This window comes from Quercus lobata, chromosome 9, assembly GCF_001633185.2.
Source record: "Quercus lobata isolate SW786 chromosome 9, ValleyOak3.0 Primary Assembly, whole genome shotgun sequence".
Classification (NCBI taxonomy): Eukaryota; Viridiplantae; Streptophyta; class Magnoliopsida; order Fagales; family Fagaceae; genus Quercus; species Quercus lobata.
The window spans coordinates 44,893,036-44,919,638 of record NC_044912.1 but is presented as its reverse complement, the minus strand read 5'-3'; the positions used below and the strand labels follow the sequence as shown (position 1 = coordinate 44,919,638).

Here is a 26,603-nt window from a genome sequence, read left to right as displayed (position 1 = left end):
CGTGGGGGAAAACCTATTGCCATAGATGGCGTGTATGAACGCGATGAGGTTGTACGCGATGCACAATTAGAGGCGTTCTTTCAACGAATAGAGGAGTGGTTTGATGCGCTTTCAAAGCAGCTCACTACCTTAGCCGTTGGAAATCAACCTCAAAACTGCCATCCAAATCCATGTTTTATGGAGGAGGAGGAGGATCTTGATATCGAGCAGGAGGGTTGCAATATCAAAGAGGATGATGAATATACCCAAACTAGCAATTACAATGAACTATTTGACAAAAATGAATAAGCAAAAACAAGTCACACACTTGAAAGTCCTCAATTTGGCTTTATTACCTTAACTAGACAATCTAAATCTACCTTACAAATGGACCGGTCATTTCAGATGAATAGTATTTTTTACTACTGATCTCCTCCCTTAAACCCTTACTTTTCTCCTGACTACAAGACAAACTGAAAGTTCAAATATGTGTATAAACACCCTTGAACGTTTAGACCCCAATTTACAAATTAACCAATTCAAGCTTTATGTCAAATAACTAGTGTACGGAAAATGAACATAAGCTATAATATAGAATTGGATAAACTATTTAAGCCAAATTAAAATCACAACCCACAGCAGATAATAAAAGGCAAAGATAAAAGGGAAGGAAGATGCAAACACAAAGACAACACGCGATGTGTTATCGAAGAGGAAACCGAAGCCCTCGGCGTAAAACCTCTCCGCCGCCCTCCAAGCGGTAAACAATCCACTAGAAAATGTAGTTGGGATACATGGACAGCAATAGACCCTCCAAGCCTAATCTACCCAGTGCACCTAAGCCCTCCAAGCTTCTTGCTCCAACGAGGTTGCGCCGAACCTTTTTCTTTTCTAGCTTCCGGATTCCGCTACTAGACCATAACATCAACCAATGAAGATTGGTTCCTTCCTAACTGCTTCCCAGAAATCCAAACAACCCTCTCACAGTGATGAATATGGTGAGAACAAGGTTTGGTAAAATGCCTCTCATGGATTTGACAATGGAGAGGAAGAGAGTTGAGGAATTTGAAGAGACTCTAATATATAGATTGTTGGTGAATCAATCTTATTTTTCTTTAGGGTTTCTTTCTCAAAATTCTCTCTAGAACCTCTCTTTCATTTGTGGGTATAAGGGGTATTTATACTGGAGTGAGAGAGGAATGTGAAACGTCAGGATTCACAAAACAGGGGTGGCTCGCAGCTTGACCTCATGACTTGATTGAGTCGTGAGATAACCGTATGGCTAGTTGTCCTGTTTTGTCCTGTAGTGCTCCAGCTAGCATGACTGTTCACCTTCTGGCACGCTTGGCACATGTGTTGTGTATGGCGGCTTGAAACCGCGAGCCACCCGCGAGAACAAGCTGCGAGTCTCTGTTTTCTTGCACACTCTTGAGCAATCAACACTCTATCTCACTCACTACCCTTACAACAAGCCCACCTAAATACAGGGTTACTAAATGCTGAAATACAAGCAAATTTGACACGGAATAAAGCCAATAAAATGGTTGATTAAATTCAACCTTACACAATTCCATTGCTAAACATTCTTTTATGTCTAATAATACAAGACTCATTGTAGCTCTTTGACTAGAGGTGGGTGTAGTGCATGTCATTGCTAATTCTAAAGCTTTTTGGATAGAGTTCACATCAAACTCTCCCTGCAACCTTTTATCAACAATACTTTCTATATCCCCCATTTCGAATTTAGGACTCACCCAATGCACCAAGGGGATTGGTTCATCATTTTTTACAATTGCAGGTTGGCTGGTGATTAGCTCTAACAAAACAATCCCAAAACTGAAGACGTTGCTTTTCTCGTTCAACTTTTGAGTATTGTAGTACCTAACAAACAAAAAATAATAATTACGTCACATCAAATGTTAAAAAGATGTTTTTTTTTTCTCCAAAAAAAAAAAAAACAAAAAACAAAAACAAAAACCAGTGTGGCTTTATAACACCAGACTAATCCCTAGCCTTAGGTGAGTGTAGTTATAAAATTTAAAAAGAAAAAAGTACTTGTTGCGTACTAATGAAATGAATTGCTCATCATTTCTAATTACCAATCTATTGTTATTATTAATATTTTTTGCAATCATTTGAACCAAGTGCAACCCCCTTTTAATGATGCAAAAAACTAAACGAATTAAATGATGAAAACATACTCAGGGTCAAGATATCCAGTAGTGCCCATGACTGTAGTTACTACATGACTTTGGTTATCACTTGGAAAAACCTTGGAGAGACCGAAATCTGCTATCTTAGCATCCAAGCTCTCACTTAAAAGGATGTTGGCTGACTTTACATCTCTGTGTATTATAGGTGGCTTGCATCCATGATGCAAGTACTCTAGTCCTGCAGTATCAATACAAGTTAGACACAGATGACAAAAAATCAAATTATGGTCCGATTAACACAATGTTATATGTATGAGGCACTAGATCTATAAGCAATAATACAATTTTAAGAAATTATATAGGTATAAGTATGACTTCAAAGCAAAATTGAGACAAAACTAAAACATACTGCAGAAAATGTTTACATATGCATTGAAGTTTAGAAAAAATATCTTCATGATCAGAGCAACTCTAAAAGGATTTCTTGGACTTGGTCTAGTCTTTGCAAAACTAGTGACATTTGCAACAAAGGAGCTGGTTGGCTTATTAAAACTGGGGCCTCTATTAGCTTTTGGTATGATAATTGGACTGGTAAAGGCCCTCATAATAGAACTGAGCACTCCCTTAAAGTTTGGGACACAAGGAATCCCAATGGAAATTGGCTTCTTGACAACATCCCCTTCATTCCCCCAAATCGCCTTCTTGAAACCATAAAAGCAACCCCCAAACCCTTCCACTCCACACAAATGGAATGTCTCTTTTAGCACCCATCCCCTAGTGGGCATTTTCCTCATCATCGACCACGAATCCTAACTGGAAATGGTTTTGGAAAATCCCCACCATTCACAAAATCAATATCTTCCTTTGGCTTCTTGTCATGATTTTCTCCCCACAAAAAAGACCTCCTGAAAAGTAGAGAAATCCTCTCAGATGATGCATGGCCACTGATAGGCCAAAAACGTATTGACCCCTTGTGATGAATTAATTGATTAATTAGCCAAGTTTATTAATTAATCAAATTAACATGCAAATGCGTGGTAGCACAAACAAATCACCAAGTGCAGCAGAAAAAAAAAATTAACACGGTGATTTGTTTACGAATAGGGAAAACCAACATGGCAAAAACCCCACCAGGTGATTTTAAGGTCACCACTCCTGAAATTCCACTATTATCACAACAAGCGGTTACAAGTAAAGAAATCCTAGTACTTTATACCAACCTACAGTTGAACCCTTACCTCAATACCCAATTGGACTTGTTCTGTAGTGACAATTTCTCCTTTTGATGCACCGCTCCCAGTACTTAACTAACCAATTGCGTGGATCCCGGTACGCAACTTCAATCACCAACTAGAGAAGATTGTTGACTGCAAAGTTCTTCAGTTCATCCCAATGATGAAGATCAAGAAGATGTTTGGTCACAAAATCCTACAGTGCACAAACACAACAACTTCTTCACAAGAATGATGAACTAGGACAAAACTGTGTCTCGAGTCATAAATTGCTTGAACAAACTTTGTCCAACACTTGTGCAACTTGTGTCCACTTTGATGGCCCTTAAAATAATCCTTTTATATGTCTAGGATTGCGAGAAAAGAAAGTCCAAACACATAATCACGGATTAAAGTCCAAACAGAACTAAAATTTTGTTTTTCATAAACTTCGACAAATACCTATCTGTTGAGCTGTTGTTGAACAGCTGTTGAGCCACGGGGCTGGAACAACTATTCAAGCTCGATAGATAGCTAGCTATCAAGCTAGCTGTCGAGCTTTAATGACAAGCACTTTTTAGACTTAAATCTTGGACAGACTTGCATGGCTTCAACACTTGATCTTGAAACACCGTTTCTTGAAGTATTAAACACACCCTAAATCTGCCAAAATACAAGTAAAATGTGTTTTGTCAAAGGATTAGTCAATTACATAAAATAGTGACATATGTTCCTAACAAGTGAATCACATATGTCCTAACAGCCACTATGTCATACCACCCCATAAACATCATTACATATCCTAAGGATTGTCCCCATTTGGTTAGACCTAACCTTTACGGCCTTACCCATCGACCCCAAACCCTGCGGCTTCCACAATCATCCCAATGAGGAGTGGACTAAGTGTATGTCTTCCTCCTCACACAAAAGCTCTTGCCACCCCATCCAGACATACCTTGGAATGTCATCTTCCCATAACCACTTGGTCCATTTGAATAGCTCGAAATAAGACCACCATGGAAAGTCAAGCTTTAGAACCACCTTTAATCCTCAAAAAGATTAAATCCCTTATCAAATGAAGAGAACAAGACATACCAACACCCTCATTTGTTGGAAACTACCTCCTCTACGCTTCTTTAAGCTAAATACGAATGGTTTGGCTCAAGGAAACCCAGGCAAAGCCAGTTCCGATGGGCTTATTAGAGATTCTAGAGGGAGTTGGATTGGGGGCTTCTCAAGAAGCATTGGTAAATAATATATGAGACAACTGGGTCCGGTGCACTTAATGAAATGCTATTCAAAAGTTGGACATAATGTAATCCAAGGATTACAACAACCAAGCCTTAGTTCCAAAAATTTTGGGGTCGATTGTACTTCATATATTACATTTCCTAGAAAGAATTAGATGCTGACCTTGTGCGCATCAATTGCAATGTAGAGTCTCATCTCCCAACTCAAGGTATGTGAACTTGTATCTGCAACCATAAATAATGAACAAAAATTTCTCATAATCTCAAGGATTTGAACATATTATTATTATTATTATTATTTGATAGGGAAGAAAACTTGTATTAAGAGAAGATGATATCATTAGAAAAATGAAGTAGCCAGAAAGAATATGTACAAACAACATAAAAGAGAACAAAAAAAAATTATGTACAGGAAGATAGGGAATCTAAAAACAGCAGAATTGATTGTTTAATAAAGACTGGGACAATGCATAGTATGAGCATTGTAATTGGGGTGAAATACTTATTTGGAGCTCAGATCATACAGCAACATGAAAAATACTTGGGTTTGCCCCTGATGATAGGTAAAGGAAAGAGGAAAGAAGAAAGCATTCAATAAATTGAAGGACCAAGTGGGAAGGAGGATTGCCAGATGGAAGGGCAAACTTTTGTCAAATGCGGGCTGAGAAATTCTCATTAAAGCGGTGGCCCAAGCCATCCCCACATACACTATGAGCTATTTTAAGCTCCCAGATTCCCTGTGTTGAGAACTAAACACCATGGTGAGTAGTTTTTGGTGGGGACAGCAAGGAAGTGAGGGGAAAATGGCTTGGGTATCATGGGGAAGAATGTGTACAAGGAAAATGGACGGGGGAATGGGCTTTAAGGACTTAAAAGCATTCAATTTGGCACTTCTTGTGAAACAAGGCTGGCGACTGCTCTAGAACACCTCTTCCCTAATCCATAAAGTATACAAGGCTAGGTACTTTAAGAATTCCAGTTAAATGGTGGCCAAATTGGGAAGGAATCCTTCTTATGCATGGCGGAGTATATTGGCTGCAAGGGATGTCCTTGAGAAGGGCATGAGATGGATCATAGGAAATAGGAAGAATGTCAAGATTTGGGAGGATAGGTGGCTCCCAACTCCTATCTCCTTCAAAGTGTGTAGCCCGAGAAGACAAGGTGTTGATTTGGCGGTGGTTGCTAATTTGCTGGATGGTGAAAAAGGTATGTGGAATATTGATAAAATGAAAAGCACTTTCCTCCCCCATGAAGCTAATGTGGTCTTGGGTATCCCAATCAGTCCATGCCTACCCGATGATTCCCTAATCTGGGCTTGGACTAATAATGGGAGATTCACGGTCAGAAGTGCTTATGGTGTAGCCCTTCAAGTCCTCAAGGAAGGCCAGCAGAACCGGGACAGAGGAAACAACTCAGATAACTCAAGAATGTTCAATATTTGGAAGTCAGAAGGAAAGTGGGGACAATGGATGGTTGTGTTTACTGTGAGGAGAAAGAAACATCAAGTCACACTCTATGGAACTGCAGGGAGGCTGCTAAAGTATGGAAGGAATCGGGTATCAAGATCCCTCATAGAGTTTCAGTGCAGAGAGACTTCATTGATATTTTGTGGTTGATGAGGGAGTATGCCTTGGATACTGATTGGGAGTTATTTGCAACCACGGCTTGGGGAATATGGAAGAATAGAAACCTGTTTAAGCACGAAGGCAGGTGCAAACTGGCCAAATCAGTAGCAAGGGAAGCAGCCAACTTTGTGGAAGAGTTTTGTCAAAGCAATGACCCAAACAACACCAATCACAGACCTAGGGGGCAGTTAAGAGAAACTTGGAGTCCCCCGAAACGTGGATGGTTCAAGATTGAAAGTTCAAATAGTGTAAAAACACTCTTGAACGTTTAGACCTCCAATTTACAAATTACCAATTCAAGCTTTATATCAAACAATTAATGTGCGAAACATGAACAAAAGCTTAATACAGAATTGGTAAACAATCTATGCCAATTAAAATCACATCTACAGCAGAAAATAAAGGCAAAGATAAAGGGAAGAGAGATGCAAACACAAGGACAACACACAGGGACGGACCCACGTTGAGCCCAAAGGGGGCCCGGGCCCCCCCTGGGCCAAAAAAAAAAAATTTTTGAGCAGGTAAAATTTTCAGAAAACAAAAAAAAAGGGCTTGGGCCCCCCTTAGTTTTTTAGTTCGGCCCCCCTCCCAAAAATCATGGACCCCCCCAGCCCATCAACCGGCCAGTCCAGATGCCCATGACCCAGGTAAATCTATTAAAAAAAAAAAAACAAAAACAAAACTCAGCTCTCAAAAAAGAGAGCTTGGCCCCCCTCCCAAAAATCATGAACCCCTCAGCCCATCATTCGGCCAGTCCAGCAGCCCATGACCCAGGTAAATCTATTAAAAAAAACAAAAACAAAAACAAAAACAAAATTCAGCTCTCACTAGTTAGTAATTCAACACCGAACGGAGAAAGCAAAAGAGAGGCGAGACAGAGAGTGAGAGAGACCCACTCACCCACGCCGACGACGCCGCCGCCCACGCCCATGCCGTGTCGCCGTGAGTTCGTGACGCCGTGACACTTGCGAGCCCATCTTGATCTTGCTAGTTGCTACCTAGTACCCACGCCGACGAGAGTGCGAGACCCACTGGCCGCCGCCCACGTGAGACCCACTTGCCGCCGCCGCCGCTGGTTGCTCGATCTGCCCAGCCTAGCTTCGTTGCTCTAGCCTTCACAGTTCACAGGCATTTGTAGTTTACTCTTATCTTTTCCTTCAAAACCTAATAAAATGTTTGTGACTTTGTGATATGAGAATCTGAGATTCATAGAAAGTAGAAACTGTGCTTGTGTTGTGCCTTGTGGTCCGTTGTGGACTTGTGTTGTGCCTTGTGAATTGACTGAGAATTTGAACTGCTGCCTATGGTGTTTTTTTTTTTTTTTTTTTTTTTTTTTTTTTTTGGCTTTTTGGCTTTGTGACTCTGTCACTTGTGTTTGTGACTCTTTCTTTTGTTTATATGGGTAAGAGAGATAGAGAGAGAGAGAGAGAGACAGAGACAGAGAGTAGAGTTGTAAAGATTAGTTTTTTCTTGGTTGACTGGTAGTTGGGCATAATAGGGACAGTGGAGTTGGGCAACGGGCAAGTGACAGAAAAAATAAAGGGTAAAGTTAAGAAAAGTTGTTGTTAGTAGTGCAGGGAATAAATTTATAGTCTCGGTAGTGGGATTCATTAGGTTAGTGGGTCAGTGTCAAAAAGATGAGACAATCCAAAGACATAAAAAAAGCAAACTAAACACAAAGACATAAATAAAAGACATAAATAAAGGCAGACCAAACACAAAAAGAAAAAAGCCAACCATATATTATAGAAAATTGTCATACAAATTTAAGAAAATAACGGTGATTCTTATTTTATTTGTAGATCATAAAAAATCAACTATAATGCTTGATTTTTTCAAAAGAAAATGTTCAAATTCTTCCGAAGTCAACGTGGGATTGTCAACAACTAATGTTGCTATTCCAATTCCAAAAAAATGTGGATGCTCCAATTCTAGAAAAGTGGATGCTCCAATTCTAGAAAATGTGCATTTCCCAATTCCGGAAAATGTTGATGTTTCAATTTCTCAAACACAATTTCAAAGAGTCGATCTTGATTCTTTGGATTATGATCCCGGAACACGCAACCAAATATGGGAATATCATGTTAATCAACGTGATTTTTGGGTATTTGTCTTGGTTGATAGTTTATTACTACTATATAGATGGGTATTTGAAAATTTTTTTTTTGCTTATCTCCGGCCCCCCCCCCCGGCTTAAAATCCTGCGTTCGTCCCTGACAACACACGATGTATTATCGAAGAGGAAACCGAAGCCCTCGGCTTAAAACCTCTCCGCCGCCCTCCAAGCGGTAAACAATCTACTAGAAAATATAGTTGTGATACATGAACAGCAATAGACCCTCCAAGCCTAATCTAGCCAGTGTACCTAAGCCCTCCAAGCTTCTTGCTCCAACGAGGTTGCACCAAACCTATTTCTTTTCTAGCTTCCCGGATTCCGCTACTTGACCATAGTATCAACCAATGTAAATTGGTTCCTTCATAACTGATTCCCAGAACACCAAACAGCCATCTCACAGTAATGGATATGGTGAGAAAAAGGTTTTGGTAAAATGCCTCTCAAGGATTTAATAATAGAGAGGAAGAGAGTTGAGGAATTTGAAGAGTCTCTTGTGTAAAGATTGTGGATGAATCAATCTTATTTTACTCTAGGGTTTCTTTCTCAAAATTCTCTCTGGAAGCTCTCTTTCTTTCGTGTGTATAAGGGGTATTTATACTAGGGTGAGAATGGAATGTAAAATGTTAGGTTTTTCAAAACAGGGCTGGCTCGCGGCTTGGCCTTGCGACTTGACTGAGTCGCGAGATCCAGTCACGAGATAACAGAATGGCCAGTTGTCCTATTTTGTCCTATAGTGCTCCAGTTAGCATGACACTTCAACTTCTGGCATGCTTGGCACGTGTGCTGCTTCTAACGGCTTGTAGTCGCGAGTCACCCGCGAGACTCTGTTTTCTTGCACACTCTTGAGCATTCAATGCTCTATCTCACTCACTACCCTTACAACAAACCCACCTAAATACAGGGTTACTAATTACTAAAATACAAGCAAATTTGGTACGGAATAGCCAACAAAATGGTTGATTAAATTCAACCTTACAAAGATCAATACAGATGGTGCTGTGTTCAAAGACACAGGGCAGAGCGGAATTGGAGTGGTAGTTAGAAATGAAAAAGGGGATCTGATGGGAGCAATGTCTAAGAAAATTCTACTTCCGTTAGGTGTTCTAGAGGTGGAAGCAAGGGCTGCAGAAGAAGGAATTATTTTTGCAAGGGACCTGGGACTTGGGGAAATAATAGTTGAAGGTGATGCTTCAATAGTAATATCTGCCCTAGTGAATCCTGAACACTCCCCAAGCTCAATTCAGAAGATTGTGGAAGGAGCTCGAACGAAACTAAAGGCATTCAAGCAGTGGAAGACAAACCATGTGCGTAGACACTGTAATTTTGTAGCACACTTAATTGCTAGGCATGCCTGTAATATTGATGACTGTGTAATATGGGTTGAGGACACCCCACCCATGATTGCTGATCAGATCTGTATGGATGTTGTATCTATGTGTTTAGGCCCAGGTTAATGAAGTTGGTCACGGATTGATTATCAAAAAAAAAAAAGTCATTCTTCATTCAGATAGTGATACTAAACATGGAAGTACCTGAAAGATAATCTTTTAGGTTGCCGTTAGCCATATATTCAGAAATTAGTGCCATGTTGTCACCATCATCACAGTATCCAACAAAAGATACCAAGTTCCTATGGTAAACTGTCATTAAGAGCTCAGCCTGCAAATCCACCAGCAACCACTTCAGTCTATAATCAATGGTTAAAGCAATTACCTAGCATGAATATATTCACTACCGACAAAATAGAGAGTAAAAGTTGTTCATCCATGCCTTCACATTTTTATTTTAAACTTTATAACGTATAAAGAAATTTTATTGAATCAATGGTACAAACCTCAGTTTGGAATTCCTTAGGCCCTTGAGATGATGATGCAGAGAGAATCTTAGCTGCAACATGGGTGCCATCTGCCATTTGGCCATGGTACACAATCCCAAATCCTCCCTTCCCAATGACAGTATGGAAGTTGTTTGTAATCTTTAAAACCTCAGCATAGGTAAATTGTCTCTTCTTTGACACTATGATATGTTTTTTGCTGGAGACAACCAACTCTTTAGCTGAAGTTTACACAAAAACATACTTTAGACAGAACCTTTGAATCTTTATGTTGTAGAGCAGAAGATTGCTGCATATACTACATTCTAAAATATATCACCTTCTGATCAATATATCCCTTTGTATAGTTTCTTTCAAAAATTATTTTTCTTAATGTTATCCTGTAGTAATGGTCATATGGATCCTAAAATATTTTTGCAAGAAACTGTCAATTTACATTTGTTATCCTTTTCTTTTTTTCCCTCTCTTTTCTTATTTCTTCTGCATGTCATTTTACATCATTTTTCACCTTTTTGCACCTCTAGATGACCATGATTTCCTGTTTAAGTATTTTGTATTAATTCTTGTATGTTGGGAGCATACAACACACATAATCATAATGATAAAACTAGTCAAATTACCTGATTTCCTTCTTCCCAGTTTCCAAATGACAAGCAAAGCAATAAAGAGGACCAATGCTGACATTGTTGGTGCTAGTATTGGAACATAATTTGTTTTCCTGTTATTGCATGAACTTGAGCTACAAACATTTTGGTCATCCACACTGGAAGCAGGGAAATAGACAATTAAACCATATTTTCATGTCCAAAATTTTAGTGCATAACTGTAATTCATGAAATCCTAGAATATGAACCATTTCTATTATGATATTATCTACTCAAAAACAAGAATTTGCAAAACAAGAAAAGAGATAAAAATATAGGCCTTTTCTGCCATATTAGCATCTGAGAATCTAAGAGGGAGGCAAACCTCAATATAAGTAACCCAGCCTCTGATCTTTCTATAAGAGCCATAGGAACAGAACCTGATAATTGATTGTTTTTCAAATTCCTACAAGTCAGTAATATGATTTCTGTTAGAGATATGTGTTCTTAATTGTATTAAAATTACAATTCCAATGCTCCAGATCTTACAGGAACTTCAAATATTTGAGTTCTTCCAAAAATTCAGGCACTGGTCCAGTTAAGCCATTGTATGATAAATCCCTGAGACAAAAGTATTTTCCTTATTAGATATTGCAAGTTGTTGAAAGAAACGCTAAATCTTGAAAGGGTTAATCCTTATTTTCATCAAGTTAGGGCTAGCACAACAGTCACGCAACAAAACATTTTGAATGTGTACTTACGAGGATTCCAGTAATGAGAGCTTTGCAAAGGAAGCTGCAATCGTCCCAGTCAAACCACATGAGGTCAGGTTCCTATTCAAGGTAGAAAAACAGCTCCTAAATAATGACGTTTTCAATCAGAGATGTAGTATCAATATTGTTCAGACGAGAATGACTAACATTGAGATTATCCGTGGAGGAACTGAACCATTGTATTGGCATGTTAGACCTTCCCAAGAGTAATTCTTTGGTCCGCGGGGATCACCCACCCAGTTTTTGCTTATCTTATACATCGTTTTGACGTTCATGACAGCATCGACTGTATTTAGTAAATTAATATCCGATCAAATTGTATATTAAACTCATTATTAAATCCAATATTCCTCAGAGTTGCTTCACCAAAAACACCCATAATATCATTCAAATTCGAGCATGGAACTTTAGCATTACAGTTAATAATAATAATATAAGAAAGCTTACCATCTTCACTGAATGTTGGCGATTCATCCAGCTGTTTAACCAAGTAAGTCTCAACAGCATTGAGGATAGGTGGAAGGGATGAATCCTCCGTTTTGTATATAGAAATCCAGTGCTCTTTTCCCACCAAGGCTCTTGGACTAGATATTGTGGTTGCATATAAGTAACGAGGACTAAAATGTGTAGACAACGGTGGATCATTCCAAGATATATTGAACTTCCTTGACTGGTTCTTCTCAAGCTTCTCCACTTCAGCAAGGTACAAGTAAACATAAAACTGAGAGTTAGGATCATCACTTTTCCAATAATATCTCAAGGGTTCACTATCATTTGCTGGCCTAGCAGCTGGCCGAATGACTTCCTGTGGTGCTTGATAGCCATTATCATTATTATTTATCGCTATTTAAGTACTGATTGAATCCCAAGTAGGGAGCAAGCAGGAGGACCAAAGGCGATCGTAAATGTCATCTTTATATCTACCACTTCCATTGGTTGATCCAACATCCAATCTTTGGAAGAGTACTAATGAAGCAGATGTCCCAAACTCGGTATCATAAATTGAATTATTTAGAGGTCTAAGCTCCAATGCTGAAATAAAAGGAGTTCCCAAGCCTTTGTTCACGAGACAAATGTGAATGTTGTCTGATTGTGCATAACCAATAATCTCAGTTATAACAGGCTCAGAAGCTTCTCTAAATTTTAGCGAGGTCCAAAGATTGACATCAAAATAAATGTCAAATTCTGGGAACTTGTTTAGTCCATCATAGTTTCCATACAAGAATGAAGCTCTTATCAAGTATAAATTGCCTTTTCCAGCGGTGGGCTTTAAGGTGTAACAATTTTTGTTTCCAAGAGGAAAACTTCTAAGAACAGAAAGTGGGTAAGGCAGGTCGAGAATGTTTGGATACATATACTCAGAAGAGAGGTTCTTGTTAATCCCACTGTCTATATAAGCTTCATCAGGAGCATAGGAAATGCCAGTATCAGTGTCTACATATGTCCAATTCTCGGACTTGCCACAATCAATGCTTATGAAGCCTAAACAAAAAGAAATAAACAACAATATATTAAGAAACTATATAAACTTTATGAAAATCTAATCCACTAATTTATCAATTCAAACACTCATGTTTAGAGGCGTTGCAGCGTGGAGACTATGGAGAGAATTTTTTTATCAATTTTTTTTTCTTATATCTATATTACAATTTAAGGGTTTTTTCCTATTTGGTATCGTCATTTTTTTTGTTCCAGAATGCCTCTACATCCCTATATTTAAGTAGAGATAAAACTAAATGACAATCCAATAAAAATACAACTCTCCAATTGATTTTATAATTGCTTTATCTACTTATAAATTAGATTTTCAAAATAAAAATTATATATAAAAAATAAAGAAATAGGTTTTTTTTTTTTGCTATAAAATAGGACCACTAAGTCCAATGTTTTCACTTTTTTTTTCTTCTTCTCCTTTTTTCCCCTCTCTCTCTCTCTCTCTCTCTCTCTCTCCTTCTAAATTCTAATCTCACTTTTTTTTTTCTTTTTTCTTTTTTGGTTTTTGTTTTTATTTTTTCAAATCTCTTCTTCTTTATTTTTGAATTATTAAAAAAATGTTATTTTTAATGTACTGCTTTTTTTTCTTTTTAATGATTTATTTATGTTGGTGTTTGAATTGTTTTCTCTTCACATCTATTTGTACCACCTCTTTTTTCATTTTAATGAATGTATTTTTTATGTCCATAATAAAAATCACTATGCTTGTGGTTTAATTGGATAGAATAGAGAAACATCTCAAATTGAGATGAATAGAAAATTATGATACTAAATCTAAAAAAAGCCTCATTGCACGCACGAAACACATGTGATGAAGCTAGTATGTGTGTGTGCATATTGATGTAGAACAATAACACATGCCTTTGTAGACCTGTAGGGGAGCAGGAAGTCACAACGCAAGATCAAAGGAGGTGCCAATAGAGGCCATCGAGGTGATAGTGTTCAAATTGCATGAAATTTGACAAGTTGACGGGAAACAGCATTTTGATCTAGATTCATGACATGATCGTCGCCAAAATTTAGGCGAATTCATTCATTAAGGTCCCGAAAACAATGTTTTTACTATTTATTGTAATATTTGTTTTTCCTTAATAACTTTTAGTTTAAAAGTCAGAATAAAGTCCCGTCTATTTTGGGAGGATCCTTAAGGTCAGTATTTTATGATTCTACATTTAATTTAATTTTCCAATTTTTGGTAAATTTTGGTATTTTATCACCTAATCGCGTAATTAGTGCGAATTAGGGTTTTAGACGTTTTTCTCAGTATTTATATGTTTTATAGCCGTCAGAGGCAAATTAGACTATTATCAATGAACACAAACTTTTGTCAAATTATTTTTCTAGTAGATTCCAGTTTTCTTCTCCTTATGGATTCAGGGAAACTTTTCGTGAATTCAAGGTTTACTACCAAGAACTAACAGCTTAGTTTCTATTCCATCAAGAAAGTATCGTGTGTGCTTTCTTTAGGCTTCTGCGATATCATATATATATATATATATATATATATGGGTTGGGTTCAAGTTATACCAAGTGTAACTTTAACCAATGTTACACTACTTAATAACTTATTATTGGATGTACATTTTGGCTAATCAACCGTTGAATTACATTATATTCATATACTCTCTATGCTTGCAAAATTTCAAGGTTGTCAAAAATCATTAGTCATGTAATCAATCGATTATTTAAATTCAAATTTTTGTAATTCAAAATAATTCATAAAGGATAAGTTTATATGTTTATATATAATTTGTAGTGCTTAATTCTGATTTACATAAAAAAGGAATCTAATTTAGAAAGATTATTTTCCCTTATATATAGCTGATTTGTTTTGTTTTTGTTTTTTTTTTTTTTTTTTTTTTTTTTTGGTGGAGCCTTTTTTAAGGAGTTAGATCTGTGGGAATTTGTTATAAATTTTTGGTGGTTGGATTTGGAAAGATTATAGGACCTGAGCCAGATTTGTGTTTTATTTGGTTCTTTGTATCAATTGATTTCTTTTCTTTTTTTTTTTGGTTTTTTTTCTTATCTCAAAATCCTAGAGGACGGTTAAGTTAATTTCCATAAAATTTTATCGTTTTTTTGCCATTTTATTAGTATTATAAATGAAAATCTTAAAAAGTTAGGCAATCAAAATTAGAAAGAAAGTGGCAAATTGTCTAACATAATCATTCTACTTAAAAAAAAAATAAAAAAAAAAATAAATAAATAAATAAAAAACAACAACAACAACAATAACAAACAAACAAACATAACCATAATCAATTTTAAGTTGAGAGAATTTGCTAACCTTGTTGGAGCTGCCCATGAACAAAGATTGCACACAACATCAATGGGATGAAGTAAATATATATATATCTCCATCAATCTATATCTGTTATGATAATATGAGTTCGCTAAGGTAAAATTTGAAGACAATATAATGAGAATTTGTTTAATTCACTCTTGTTGTCTTGCGCAACTTAACCCATAGATGTCTTGACTAATCATCAACTACTTCACTTAGAATATAAAGGTCTTCCTTAAAATTTGGTAACGTGGAGGCTTGTTCGGATTCTCTGAATCTTTTCAAAACTAAGAGAGTGTTTGGTATATGTATTTGAAAATTGAAAACATGTGTTTGAAAATATGTGTGAAAATACGTGTTGATGAAAAAGTATGTGAAAATACATGTAATGTTGTTTAAAAACTGAAAACATGTGTTTAAGTAGGTATACCAAACAGGGCCTAAAATTTCAAAACAACTTCTTTTTCTTTTATTTTTTTTATGGTCAGTCAATTATAAAAATAAAAATAAATAACAGAAAAAAATTAAAAAAAAAAAGAAAAGAAAAGAATTGTCAGCTTGTGTAAATCACTATTTGTGCTCACTACTAGTGACGGCTCACCAGGGGCAGCTATATATGATTGGTCACAGAACCACCTGAACTTGGGAATATATATATATATATATATATATATATATATCTAAAAAAAAAATGAATTTTAAATTAATATGGATTGTTGATCACTCTAGAAAAAAAAATTGACCACTTTTAAAAAAAACTTGAACATTCTAAATAAAAATTTGAGCCCATTAAAAATAAAATTTGACCTCTGCAAAATTTTGACTCGTTAAAGATTGAACAAAAAAATTGCAAAAAATGCTATATTCACAATATTTTTACAACAAATTCTAAATAATAGGTTGTTACCAGTGAACAAAAAAAATTAGTGACATGTAAATTAGAACCAATAACAATTGCCAACTAAGATTTGTTGTGAAAATTTTGTGGAAATAACATTTCTCAAATATTGTCCAAACAAATAAATTAGTCTAAAAGATTAAATCAAATGTTTAATTGTGATATTTAATTTTTTTTTTCAAAAGATGCATTTTTAAATTGCTATATATATATATATATATATAAATGCATATTTTCTAATAGCTAGTTAGTTAGTGTTTGCTCTAGTTGGAGTTGAATTTATTGGATTTAAGTGATACATATTGTACATACACATATGCACTAAAATAATTTTTCAATACTTTATTGAAAATGATTAATGTAACGGTTTAATGCCTAAGTTGAATAGTTTGAATGAACTTATAGTTTACTATTTTTTCTTTTGTTAGCACTATTGACAAAATTCTTATAAGGAAATCACTTTTATTGCAAAATTTATTTTCTAAGTTTCAAATTCTAAGCTATGAGAAAATGTCTCATCTTTTTATCCTAATGATAAGAAGAAAATAAATAGAGCATATTTACAACAATGTTCTTGTCAACTTCTTAACCATGATTTCCCTAAAAAAGAAATTAGTGGAGCATTGCACTGATCAGTTTAAAGAATACAAAATATTGGTTGGAACATATCATAAAAAATGATATGCATATTGTTTATATTGTTACTTATTTAAGCAAGATTTTGGTAACTAAACGAGAGATCAATAAATTAATGATTACTTTATTGTGTGTATTGAAAAAGATGTAACTGATAGCATTAATAATGAAGCTATCATATAGCAATTCCAAATATGAAAAACTCATAGAAGAAAATTTTAAAACTTTATGTATTTGAGATTTTTTTTTAATGTTAATATATTCAAGTTTTATTTTTATTAAATTTTTTTTAATTTAAGTTTTTAATGACTACCCTAAAAAAATTCTTGAAGCCATCACTGCGGCTCACCACTAGTGACGGAAAGTGGATCCCACATATAATTACCTCCTTGCTAATGACACAACTTAATGATACCTAACAGAAGGATTTATATATGATTAGATCTTAACTAATTGGATTGGGATCCGATGTAATACCAAGGGTAACCTGATAAGCAACTTTCAATCTCAACCATTAAATAAAAAATTAAAAATAAGTATAAATTTAAAGTTAAAAAAGTTTAAAATGTAAAAAATAAAAATAAAATAAAAAAATTATGAAGGAAATGGGGTAATTGCATGGCGCAATTGTACAAGATCTCGATCCCAACTACTTTGAATTTTGAAGTAGATATCTGTACCATTAAGGATTTATCTACGATCACGCCCTCAACTATTTTATTCAATTGAAAAGGCCTTCAAATACTTTGAATTTTTGAGATAGATATTTGTAATTCTCCGTAAATAATAAAAGAACAAAGGATTGAAGTATTATTCATAACTAGTCACAGATCCACCCGATACGTGGGAATAGATAATCATTTTGTAAATTTAATGTAATGTATAATTTGTTCTCTTTAATTTGTTGAAGATAATTTTGTTCTCCCTAAAAATTAGACAATTTTTAAAATTATTTTTCATCTTTCTATATCTATGACTACCAATATATCATTCTATTATTTGGTGTGTTTTATTGATATTATTCCTGTATAAGATGATACATATTCTTCAAAATTATGTTATAATATGCTGTGTATTTTTCTTTTTCAGCTAAACTTTTTAAATTTCAAATAAATTTTTCAAATTTTTCATTCTCTTAAAGGAGATTCTCATGATAATCAAAATTCATAACAAACTTATACTGAATATGTATAATTTATTCCCTAAATTTTATTATAATTTTTCATCCTAAAAATTAAAAAATTTCAAAAATTAATTTCCATCACTTTATTTTTAATAATATATAATTTTTATGTTTTCAATCTTGGAAGCAAATTAGACCAAAGTGAGCGAAGTAAATCAAATGGACCGAAATGGAGCGTATAAACCAAAGTGGACTAGGCATGACTAATTTGATATGTTTCCTAATTTTTTTCTTTACCAATAAATTTTTTAAGTTTCCAAATATATTATTCAAAATTCTCATTTTCTTAAAGAGAATTATCATGATAATTGTGGGAGGACGAGAATCCAAGGACAAGGGCAAGTGAGAGAAATCCAGTGTCAAAAGAATAGGCCTCAGAAGGCACTAGCAGCAAGCCCTTGAGAAAGATATAAGCAACTTATCAAAAGCACAGGAAGACTACAATGTTGAAGACCCCGAGGATACTAACGTGTCCTTGGAAGGGCCAAGGACCAATTTAAAGACCATCGCTCATAAACCGAGGAAGATAAGGAAGATTTGTTGTCAAGCAAAGAAGGGAAGAATGGAGATAAAACATCCATCACCTACACATTCAATGCTCTGAACCCACTTAGCTGGCCACATTAATGAGGAAATGGCCCCTAAACAGTGTCATTACAGCTCATAGCCTGGTGTAGGAACCTTCTAGTGAAGTCTTGATGGGACAAGTTTCAAGGGAAATGAACCCAAACCCTCCAAGTGGAAGGCTAATGATGCGAACCTTAATTGACATGCTTTGAGACCCAACAAACAATATTGGAATACTTGCCCAAGAAAGCTAAAATTCATATTTTTGATAGAAAACCTCGACCCAACGTCTATAAATGAAACATGAACCAAAGGTATAAAGTAACAAACCTCGACCCAATGATTATAATTAAATCACGAACTGAAGGTATTAAATTTGAACACTACAAGAAAGAATCCTTAATAAGTTCACAAGTTCTTTGAAGAACCAACAGAAGAAGCAACCTCACGTTTTTACTTGATTTTTCATTCAAAAATCCGTCCCTGAGTACAATGAGTGCATGCTATTTATAAAACATAGCAAAAAAAGGACTAAATAATAGAAGCCTATAATTAAGGTTTATTTGGTCTGAAATTAGTAGCTCCTCCATGCCAAAAATAGACAAAATTGGGCAAGGAAATCATGCCTAAGGAAGGCAAGTCAGTCAACCAATTAATTGGCATGAAACTGGAAAGTCAATCAACCATTAATCCACACCATTGCTACGGAAATTACGCCCAATTAAGCAAGATCAACCCTATCAATAGCTTGGATTAAATTGATTACGCCTTCAACTTCCTTTGGGCCAAGCTTGGAATGCCCCATTTTAGAATCAGCCCAAATCTCTTAAATAAGCCCATTAAGTGCTTCTTTGATCTTCTTGGATCTTGCTCTAGTAATAGGCCCAACTGGAACATGCAATGGATCCTTTAATGGTTATTGTTGATTCTCATCACTCCCTCTCTCTTCAAATGGATTCGTCCTCAAATCGTTTCCTACATCAAAAAGAGAAAGATCAAAAACATTAAATGTAGCACTAATATTATACTCGCCTGGAAGATCCAACTTGTATTCATTATCATTGATTCTCGCAAGAACTTGAAATGGACCATCCCCTCTAGAATATAGCTTGGACCGCCTATGGGCTGGAAATCTTTCCTTTCTCATAAGCACCCAAATCCAATCACCTAGTTCAAAGATGGCTTGTCGACGGCCGTTGTTGGGTTTGGCCGCATATTGCTCATTTTTCTTTTCTATGTCTTGCCATACACTTTCATGGAGTTTCTCCACCATCTCAGCCTTCTTTTGACCATCCAAACTAGTCTTTTCATTAACTAGCAAAGGTAGCAAATCCAAAGGAGTTAGTGGATTAAAACCATAAACAATCTCAAATAATAAAAAATTAGTAGTAGAATGAACACTCCGATTAAATGCAAACTCAATGAATGGCAAACAATCCTCCTAATTTTTCAAGTTCTTCCAAAGTATAGTAAGCAACAAAGTAGATAAGGTTCTATTCACTACCTCGATTTGTCCATTTGTTTGGGTGTGACAAGTAGTTGAAAACAATAATTTAGTCCCCAACTTTCCCCACAAGACTTTCCAAAAATAGCTAAGGAACTTAACATCACAATCAGACACAATACTCCTAGGAACACCATGGAGTCGTACTATCTTTTTAAAGAATAAATCAGCGATGTGGGTTGCATCATCAGTTATATGACAAGATATGAAATGTGTCCTCTTAGAAAACCTATCAACAACCACAAAAATCAAATCCCTACCTTTCCTTGACCTAGGCAGGCCTAAAACAAAATCTATAGAAATATCGACCCAAGGCATACTAGGTACGAGCAAAGGAGTGTATAATCCCTGTGGTAAGACTCTAGATTTGGTCTGCCTTGGGTCGATATATGAACACTCTGATTATATGCAAACTCAATGAATGGCAAACAATCCTCCTAATTTTTCAAGTTCTTCCAAAGTATAGTACGCAACAAAGTAGATAAAGTTCTATTCACTATCTTGGTTTGTCCATTTGTTTGGGTGTGACAAGTAGTTGAAAACAATAATTTAGTCCCCAACTTTCCCCACAAGACTTTCCAAAAATAGCTAAAGAACGTAATATCACAATCAGACACCATACTCCTAAGAACACCATGGAGTCGTATTATCTTTTTAAATAATAAATCAGTGATGTGGGTTGCATCATCGGTTATATAACAAGATATGAAATGTGTCATCTTAGAAAACCTATCAACAACCACAAAAATCGAATCCCTACCTTTCCTTGACTTAGGCAGGCCTAAAACAAAATCTATAGAAATATTAACCTAAGGCACACTAGGTACGAGCAGAGGAGTGTATAATCCCTGTGGTAAGACTCTAGATTTGGCCTGCCTATAGGTAATACATCTAGTACAAACTCTTTCCACATCACGTTTCATCTTTGGCCAAAAAAAATGTTCATGCAACACGTCTAAATTCTTTCTTACACCAAAATGACCCATTAAACCATCTTCACGTGCTTCATGCACAAGCAACTCACGCACAGAACTATTAGGCACACAAAGTCTATTCTCTCTAAACAAGTACTCATTTAGTCTATAGAACTTTCCAAACGCTGCCTTCTCACATGCTCCATATACACTAGCAAAGTCATCATCATTAGCATACAATTCCTTAACGTATTCAAATTCCAATAACTTTGCATTTAAAGTAGAGACAAGGGCGTACCTTCTTGATAATGCATAAGCCACAATATTTTCCTTACCTTGTTTGTATTTAATTACATAAGGGAAGTCTCAATGAATTACACCCACTTGGCATATCTTCTATTCAACTTACCTTGTCCTTTCAAGTGCTTCAAAGACTCATGGTCGATATGAATGACAAATTCTTTCCAAAGGTAATGTTGCCAAGTCTCTAATGCTCTCACCAATGCATAAAGGTCCTTGTCATATGTCGGGTAGCTTAAAGCTGCCCCATTTATCTTTTCACTGAAATAGGTTATAGGCCACTTCTCCTGCATCAAAATAGTTCCAATACCTATTCCTGAGGCATCACACTCAATTTCAAAAGTTTTCAAAAAATCAGGTAATGCTAATAAAGGAGCATCACATAACCTTTCTTTAATCTCAATAAATGCACGATCTTGCTCACTATCCCATTTAAAACCCACAGATTTTTTAACAATTGTTGTGAGTGGTGCAGCTAGCATACTGAAATCTTTGACAAATCGCGCCGATAAAAACTAGTCAAATCATGAAAACTTTTTACCTTCGTGATTGACATTAGTGAGGGCCATCCCTTGATAGCCTTCACCTTTTCCCCATCCACCTCAATTCCTTTTGCACTAACAACAAAACCAAGAAACACAACTTTGTCCATGTAAAAGGCACATCTCTTTAAATTGGCATATAGTTTTTCTTTTTTCAAACCATCAAGTACACAATACAAACAATCAATATGCTCATCTAAGTTCTTGCTATATACCAAAATATCATCAAAATAGACCACAACAAATCTACCTGGAAATGCATGCAATGCATGATTCATTAACCTCATGAATATATTTGGAGCATTAGTTAGACCAAAAGGCACTACTAACTACTCATACAATCCATATTTAGTTTTAAATGCAGTTTTCCATTCATCACCCTCTTTCCTCCTAATTAGGGATGGCAACGGGCCGAGTTCGGGCCGGGTCTTTGCATACCCGGACCTAACTGCGGGCCAAGACCTACGACCTGGACCTGGCCCGATTATTAGTTTTTTTTTTTTTTTTTTTTTTTTTTTTTTTCCAGGGCCCAAACCCGCCCCGCGGGCCTCATTTAACCGCTTGGGCCCAAATCTAGCCCAACCAATTTTTTATTTTTTTTATTTTAAGCCCATTAAGATTTTTTTGCCAGATTCAAGCCATTCAAGGCATTATTGGGCAGCCAATTCAAGCCCATTCAAGCCTATTAAGATTTTTGGCATTTTTTGTATTAAGATTTTTGGCATATGCAGCCAAATCAATCCAAATTATAGGTTAATCATAAATCAATATATCACCTGTTAATTATACATCTATAAATCAATAAATCATAACTAAAATCACCAACTAAACATAAAAATAAAATAAATCCATTAAGTCCAAGAACTAAGTATTACCAGTCCAACAAGTTCAAGAAATTAAAAAATAAAAAGTTACAAAACAAATCCCACAAGTCTAAGAAATTACAAAATGTCTTATCTTCCACAAACCAACAAATTAAAAAGGCTAAGAAATTACAAAAGGTTAAAAAGGCTTAGAATAATTACAAACCAACAAATTAATCTAACAAGTTTAAGAAATTAAAAAGGCTACTAAATTAATACAAAATGTCTAATCATCCACAATTGTGACATAACTCCCATCCTCTTCATTAGGCTTCCCATCATCAAGAATTGATTGAAGTGTACAATCACCAGACATAGTTGAAGAACCTACAACAACAATGAATTAAAGAATGGAATAAAATTCATCAAATTGTAACTAGCAAATAAAAAAATACAATTTTGATTTTATAAATAGAAATTAGACAATTGCTAACCGTTGATTTCACTCCATAACCAATTCTGAGCACACATCATTGCCTCTATAGTCTTGTGATGTAGCCTACTACAATGTGGACTTAAAAGTCTTCCACTAGTGCTAAAGGCCGATTCTAAAGCAACAGTTGTGACAAGAATGGCTAAAATATCTCTTGCAATCCTTTATAAAGTAAGATACTTGAGACCATTACTTTTCCACCATCCCAAAATATCAAAATCTTCACTCCTCTTCAACACTCCCTCATCAATGAAATGATCAAATTCCATTCTAGCACTCCCATGTTTCTTTGAACTACTTGAACTATTGTTCACAAACAAATCAAAAGATGACATTGCCCCACTCAACCTAAATTTCATTTGTGCCACAAGGCTTGAAGTATTTGCAGAATTTCCTTCATTATCTACAGAAGACTCATTTATATCTCCATACTCATCAAGCAAATCATAACAAAGATTCTTAATTTTTTCAATCTCCAAATCAGAATTATCACCATAAATGTTAAGATAATAAAATTCTAATAACTTTATCTTATATCTTGGATCTAAGATAGCAGCAATAGCCATAACAACACTAACATTAGCCCAATAAGAATTAAATTTAGCAAGCATGCTTTCTGCCATCGTACTTATCATCTCATTTAAAGACACACTCCATTCATTCAATGCAATTTTCAACTCACACACCAAATTAAAATACATATTAGTTGTGGGGTACTTACGAACCAGAGAAAAACTCAGTCGCACTATGAAAGAACTCAACCTCCCACAAATATCTTTGGCTAACTCCCAATCATAATCATATGGTAAACAAGTATAAGATATTTCATGTTTAGCCAAATGTGAGAAAACATCTTTATAAATCAATGCAGTAGAAAGCATTAAGTAAGTTGAATTCCAACGAGTTTTACAATCTAAGACTAACTCTTTGGTGCATTGAACACGCAATTGACGTGCATTTTCTTCAAATTTCTGCCTCCTTTTGGATGATCCAGTCCAATAAATCACACTATCATGAATCCTTTCAATACCATCACCGATAATATACAACCCATCTTGAACAATCAAATTCAAAATATGTGCAGCACACCTCATATTCAACATAAACCCACTCAACATAAGAGAACTAGTATCAAGCTTATTCAAAAGAAGTCTTATCATGACATTATTAGTACTACAATTATCAACAGTTATTGTGGACAACTTCCTATCAATGTTCCACTCTAAAAAACAATCAACAAGGACTTCAGTAAGGACATCTTTCGTGTGTGGAGAAGAAACATAAACAAACCTAGAAAAATAATATGAATAATTATAACATAACTCAATAAACATTCTAAATGTAAAGTCTTTAACAATCAATTTATAGATAAAAAAATTACCTTAAAACCCGGCTTTGCAACGTCCAAGTATGATTAATAAAATGAGCGGTAATGACCATAAACCCTCTCTTTTTGTTACTTGAAGTCCACATATCAATTGTAATTGCCATCCTACTTTCATTCTTATCCATCATCTTCAAAACTTTCTCCCTCTCATTATCATAGATTTTAAGAATGTCACTCTTCAAAGTATTTCTTGTGACAAGTTTAAACATAGGTTGAAGATCAACCACAAATTCTTTGAACCCAATATGGTGAACCATTGAAAGGGGATATTCATGTAGGATGACTATACGAGCAAGCTTATTCCTCACTCTAACTTGATCAAATTGGTAAGTATTCAAACTCATGGTTCCATCCACCTTATTTTGTTGTTTAATTAAGACTTGTTGTCGCATATCCCTTATATCTTTAAATTTCATCTATGGATATCTTGCTAAATGATTATGCAAATGAGTTGTACCTTGGCTAGACTCACCCAAGTAAAGTTTGTTACAATGATGGCATTGGGCTTTAACTTTTCCATCAACTTTCTTCCTTGTAAAATGAGACCAAACATCTAAGGTAGTCTTTCTTTTTCTACTTGTATCCAAGTCCTCATTTGTAGGCTCTTGCTCTCCCTCTGTCCCTTCTTGTTCCTCTACCTCTAAGTCTTCTCCCACTAAGTCCACCGTCGGGGATTTCAAATTCCTAATTGGTTCAGAAGTTTGGGAGTTAGAATCAAAACAAATTATCACAAATTTATTATTACACATACTCATTGATTAATAGGCACAAATTCATAATTACACAGATTCACAAATTCTATCAATGCAATCATAATTAAACATGATTAACTACAAATTCAAACACTTACTCGTTGTTTAATGGTGATCCTGAGGGTGAGCTGCCAGGCGACAATGGCGAGAGTGATCGTGAAAATGGCAAAGGAGACCGCATAGTCGGCAAGGGACAACGTCCGGTTCTCAAGGGAGAGCCACTTGGCGAGGAAGAACTAGATTTGTTTGTGTCTGTGTTTGTGTCTTTCATCTCCATTTTAAGATCTGCATTCCCAACAAAGACAAAAAACAAACAATTTCTTCCATTAAACAAACTATGTAGAAATGAAGAAGACACCAAAGTTATCACATGAAACAAGCGTAATGATCAAAGATAATTTAAGGTTGTAGGTTGTTTCCTTAAAGATTATATGCATTAAGAAATAGGTATTATATACTCTGTTCCATGTTTATTAGTTCCATGTTAACAAAATCATTTCTTAAGAAAAGAAATCAATCCATCTATAGGAGTTTAAGATGCATTTACCAACTGTCCCAGTTACTTTTTTTTTTATTTTTTTTTTTATTTTTTTTTTTTATACATGTTATACTAGAAAACAATATATTGAAAAAGAAAACAATCAATAAATGAGAAACTAATAAATCTATAATAAGGATTTATTTTTCACCAAAGCAGTATGATAGACATTAAAGTATCATATAAGCTTTTTCTCAACAAAAAAAAAAAGTATTATATAAGCTAAAATTTTCCTCATTATGGAAAAATGTTGTGTGCACAACAACAATTGTTACTTTTATTTGGGGATTACTGTGTGTGTGACGTATGTGTGAGTCAAGACTAACAAACACACAATAGGTGCAAGAAAAAAAAGATGAAGAACTTTGTGGTATGCCCGTTAGATCTAGTCAATATGAGATTAATATTAAACTAATAAACAAATAAAAAATAACATATTAAGCCTACAAAATTATAAACCAAACTAAAACATCAAAGAAGACCCAAAAAAGAAACTTCAACATAGTCCTTAATTGAACCCCAGGATAACAAGAATCAATCTTAAATTTCAATGACTACAAACAAACTAGAATCTACAATGATACAACCAATACACCTCAAAAAAAAACGAATCAATCAATCAATCCATGACCCCACTGGTACAAAACAAAGCATCCAATTTCTGTACACTTAACCTATGAATTTACATAAAATAAGAGACCCAGAAAGCAACAACAACAACAACAACAACAACAAAAAAAAGGAAAATGAAAGAAGAAGACGGTAAGAGCGCAAACCAAATGG

At 35.2% G+C, this 26,603-nt stretch overlaps 2 protein-coding genes across 2 annotated transcripts; both read right to left on the bottom strand.

The window, feature by feature from the left end:
- Positions 1 to 425: 425 nt before the first annotated feature.
- LOC115961838 (probable LRR receptor-like serine/threonine-protein kinase At4g29180) lies at positions 426 to 2,917 on the bottom strand. The gene is made up of 4 exons (XM_031080752.1): positions 2,542 to 2,917; positions 2,181 to 2,370; positions 1,584 to 1,860; positions 426 to 440 (listed from the first exon to the last, which is right to left on the bottom strand). Exons 1-4 carry the CDS (start codon positions 2,915 to 2,917, stop codon positions 426 to 428), a joined length of 858 nt encoding a protein of 285 aa, XP_030936612.1.
- A 20,390-nt stretch (positions 2,918 to 23,307) lies between these two features.
- Positions 23,308 to 24,874, bottom strand: LOC115961837 (zinc finger BED domain-containing protein RICESLEEPER 2-like). Its single transcript, XM_031080751.1, has 2 exons — positions 24,525 to 24,874; positions 23,308 to 24,433 (listed from the first exon to the last, which is right to left on the bottom strand). Exons 1-2 carry the CDS (start codon positions 24,872 to 24,874, stop codon positions 23,308 to 23,310), a joined length of 1,476 nt encoding a protein of 491 aa, XP_030936611.1.
- Between the last annotated feature and the right edge of the window lie 1,729 nt (positions 24,875 to 26,603).

Coding starts and splice junctions, on each gene's coding strand:
- LOC115961838 (XM_031080752.1), bottom strand. CDS start 2,917: ATGCCCACTAGGGGATGGGTGCTAAAAGAGACATTCCATTTGTGTGGA. Junction 2,371..2,541: donor ATATGTAAACATTTTCTGCA/GTATGTTTTAGT, acceptor TTGATACTGCAG/GACTAGAGTACTTGCATCAT. Junction 1,861..2,180: donor ACTGGATATCTTGACCCTGA/GTATGTTTTCAT, acceptor TTTGTTTGTTAG/GTACTACAATACTCAAAAGT.
- LOC115961837 (XM_031080751.1), bottom strand. CDS start 24,874: ATGAGTTTGAATACTTACCAATTTGATCAAGTTAGAGTGAGGAATAAG. Junction 24,434..24,524: donor TTGCAAAGCCGGGTTTTAAG/GTAATTTTTTTA, acceptor TTATTTTTCTAG/GTTTGTTTATGTTTCTTCTC.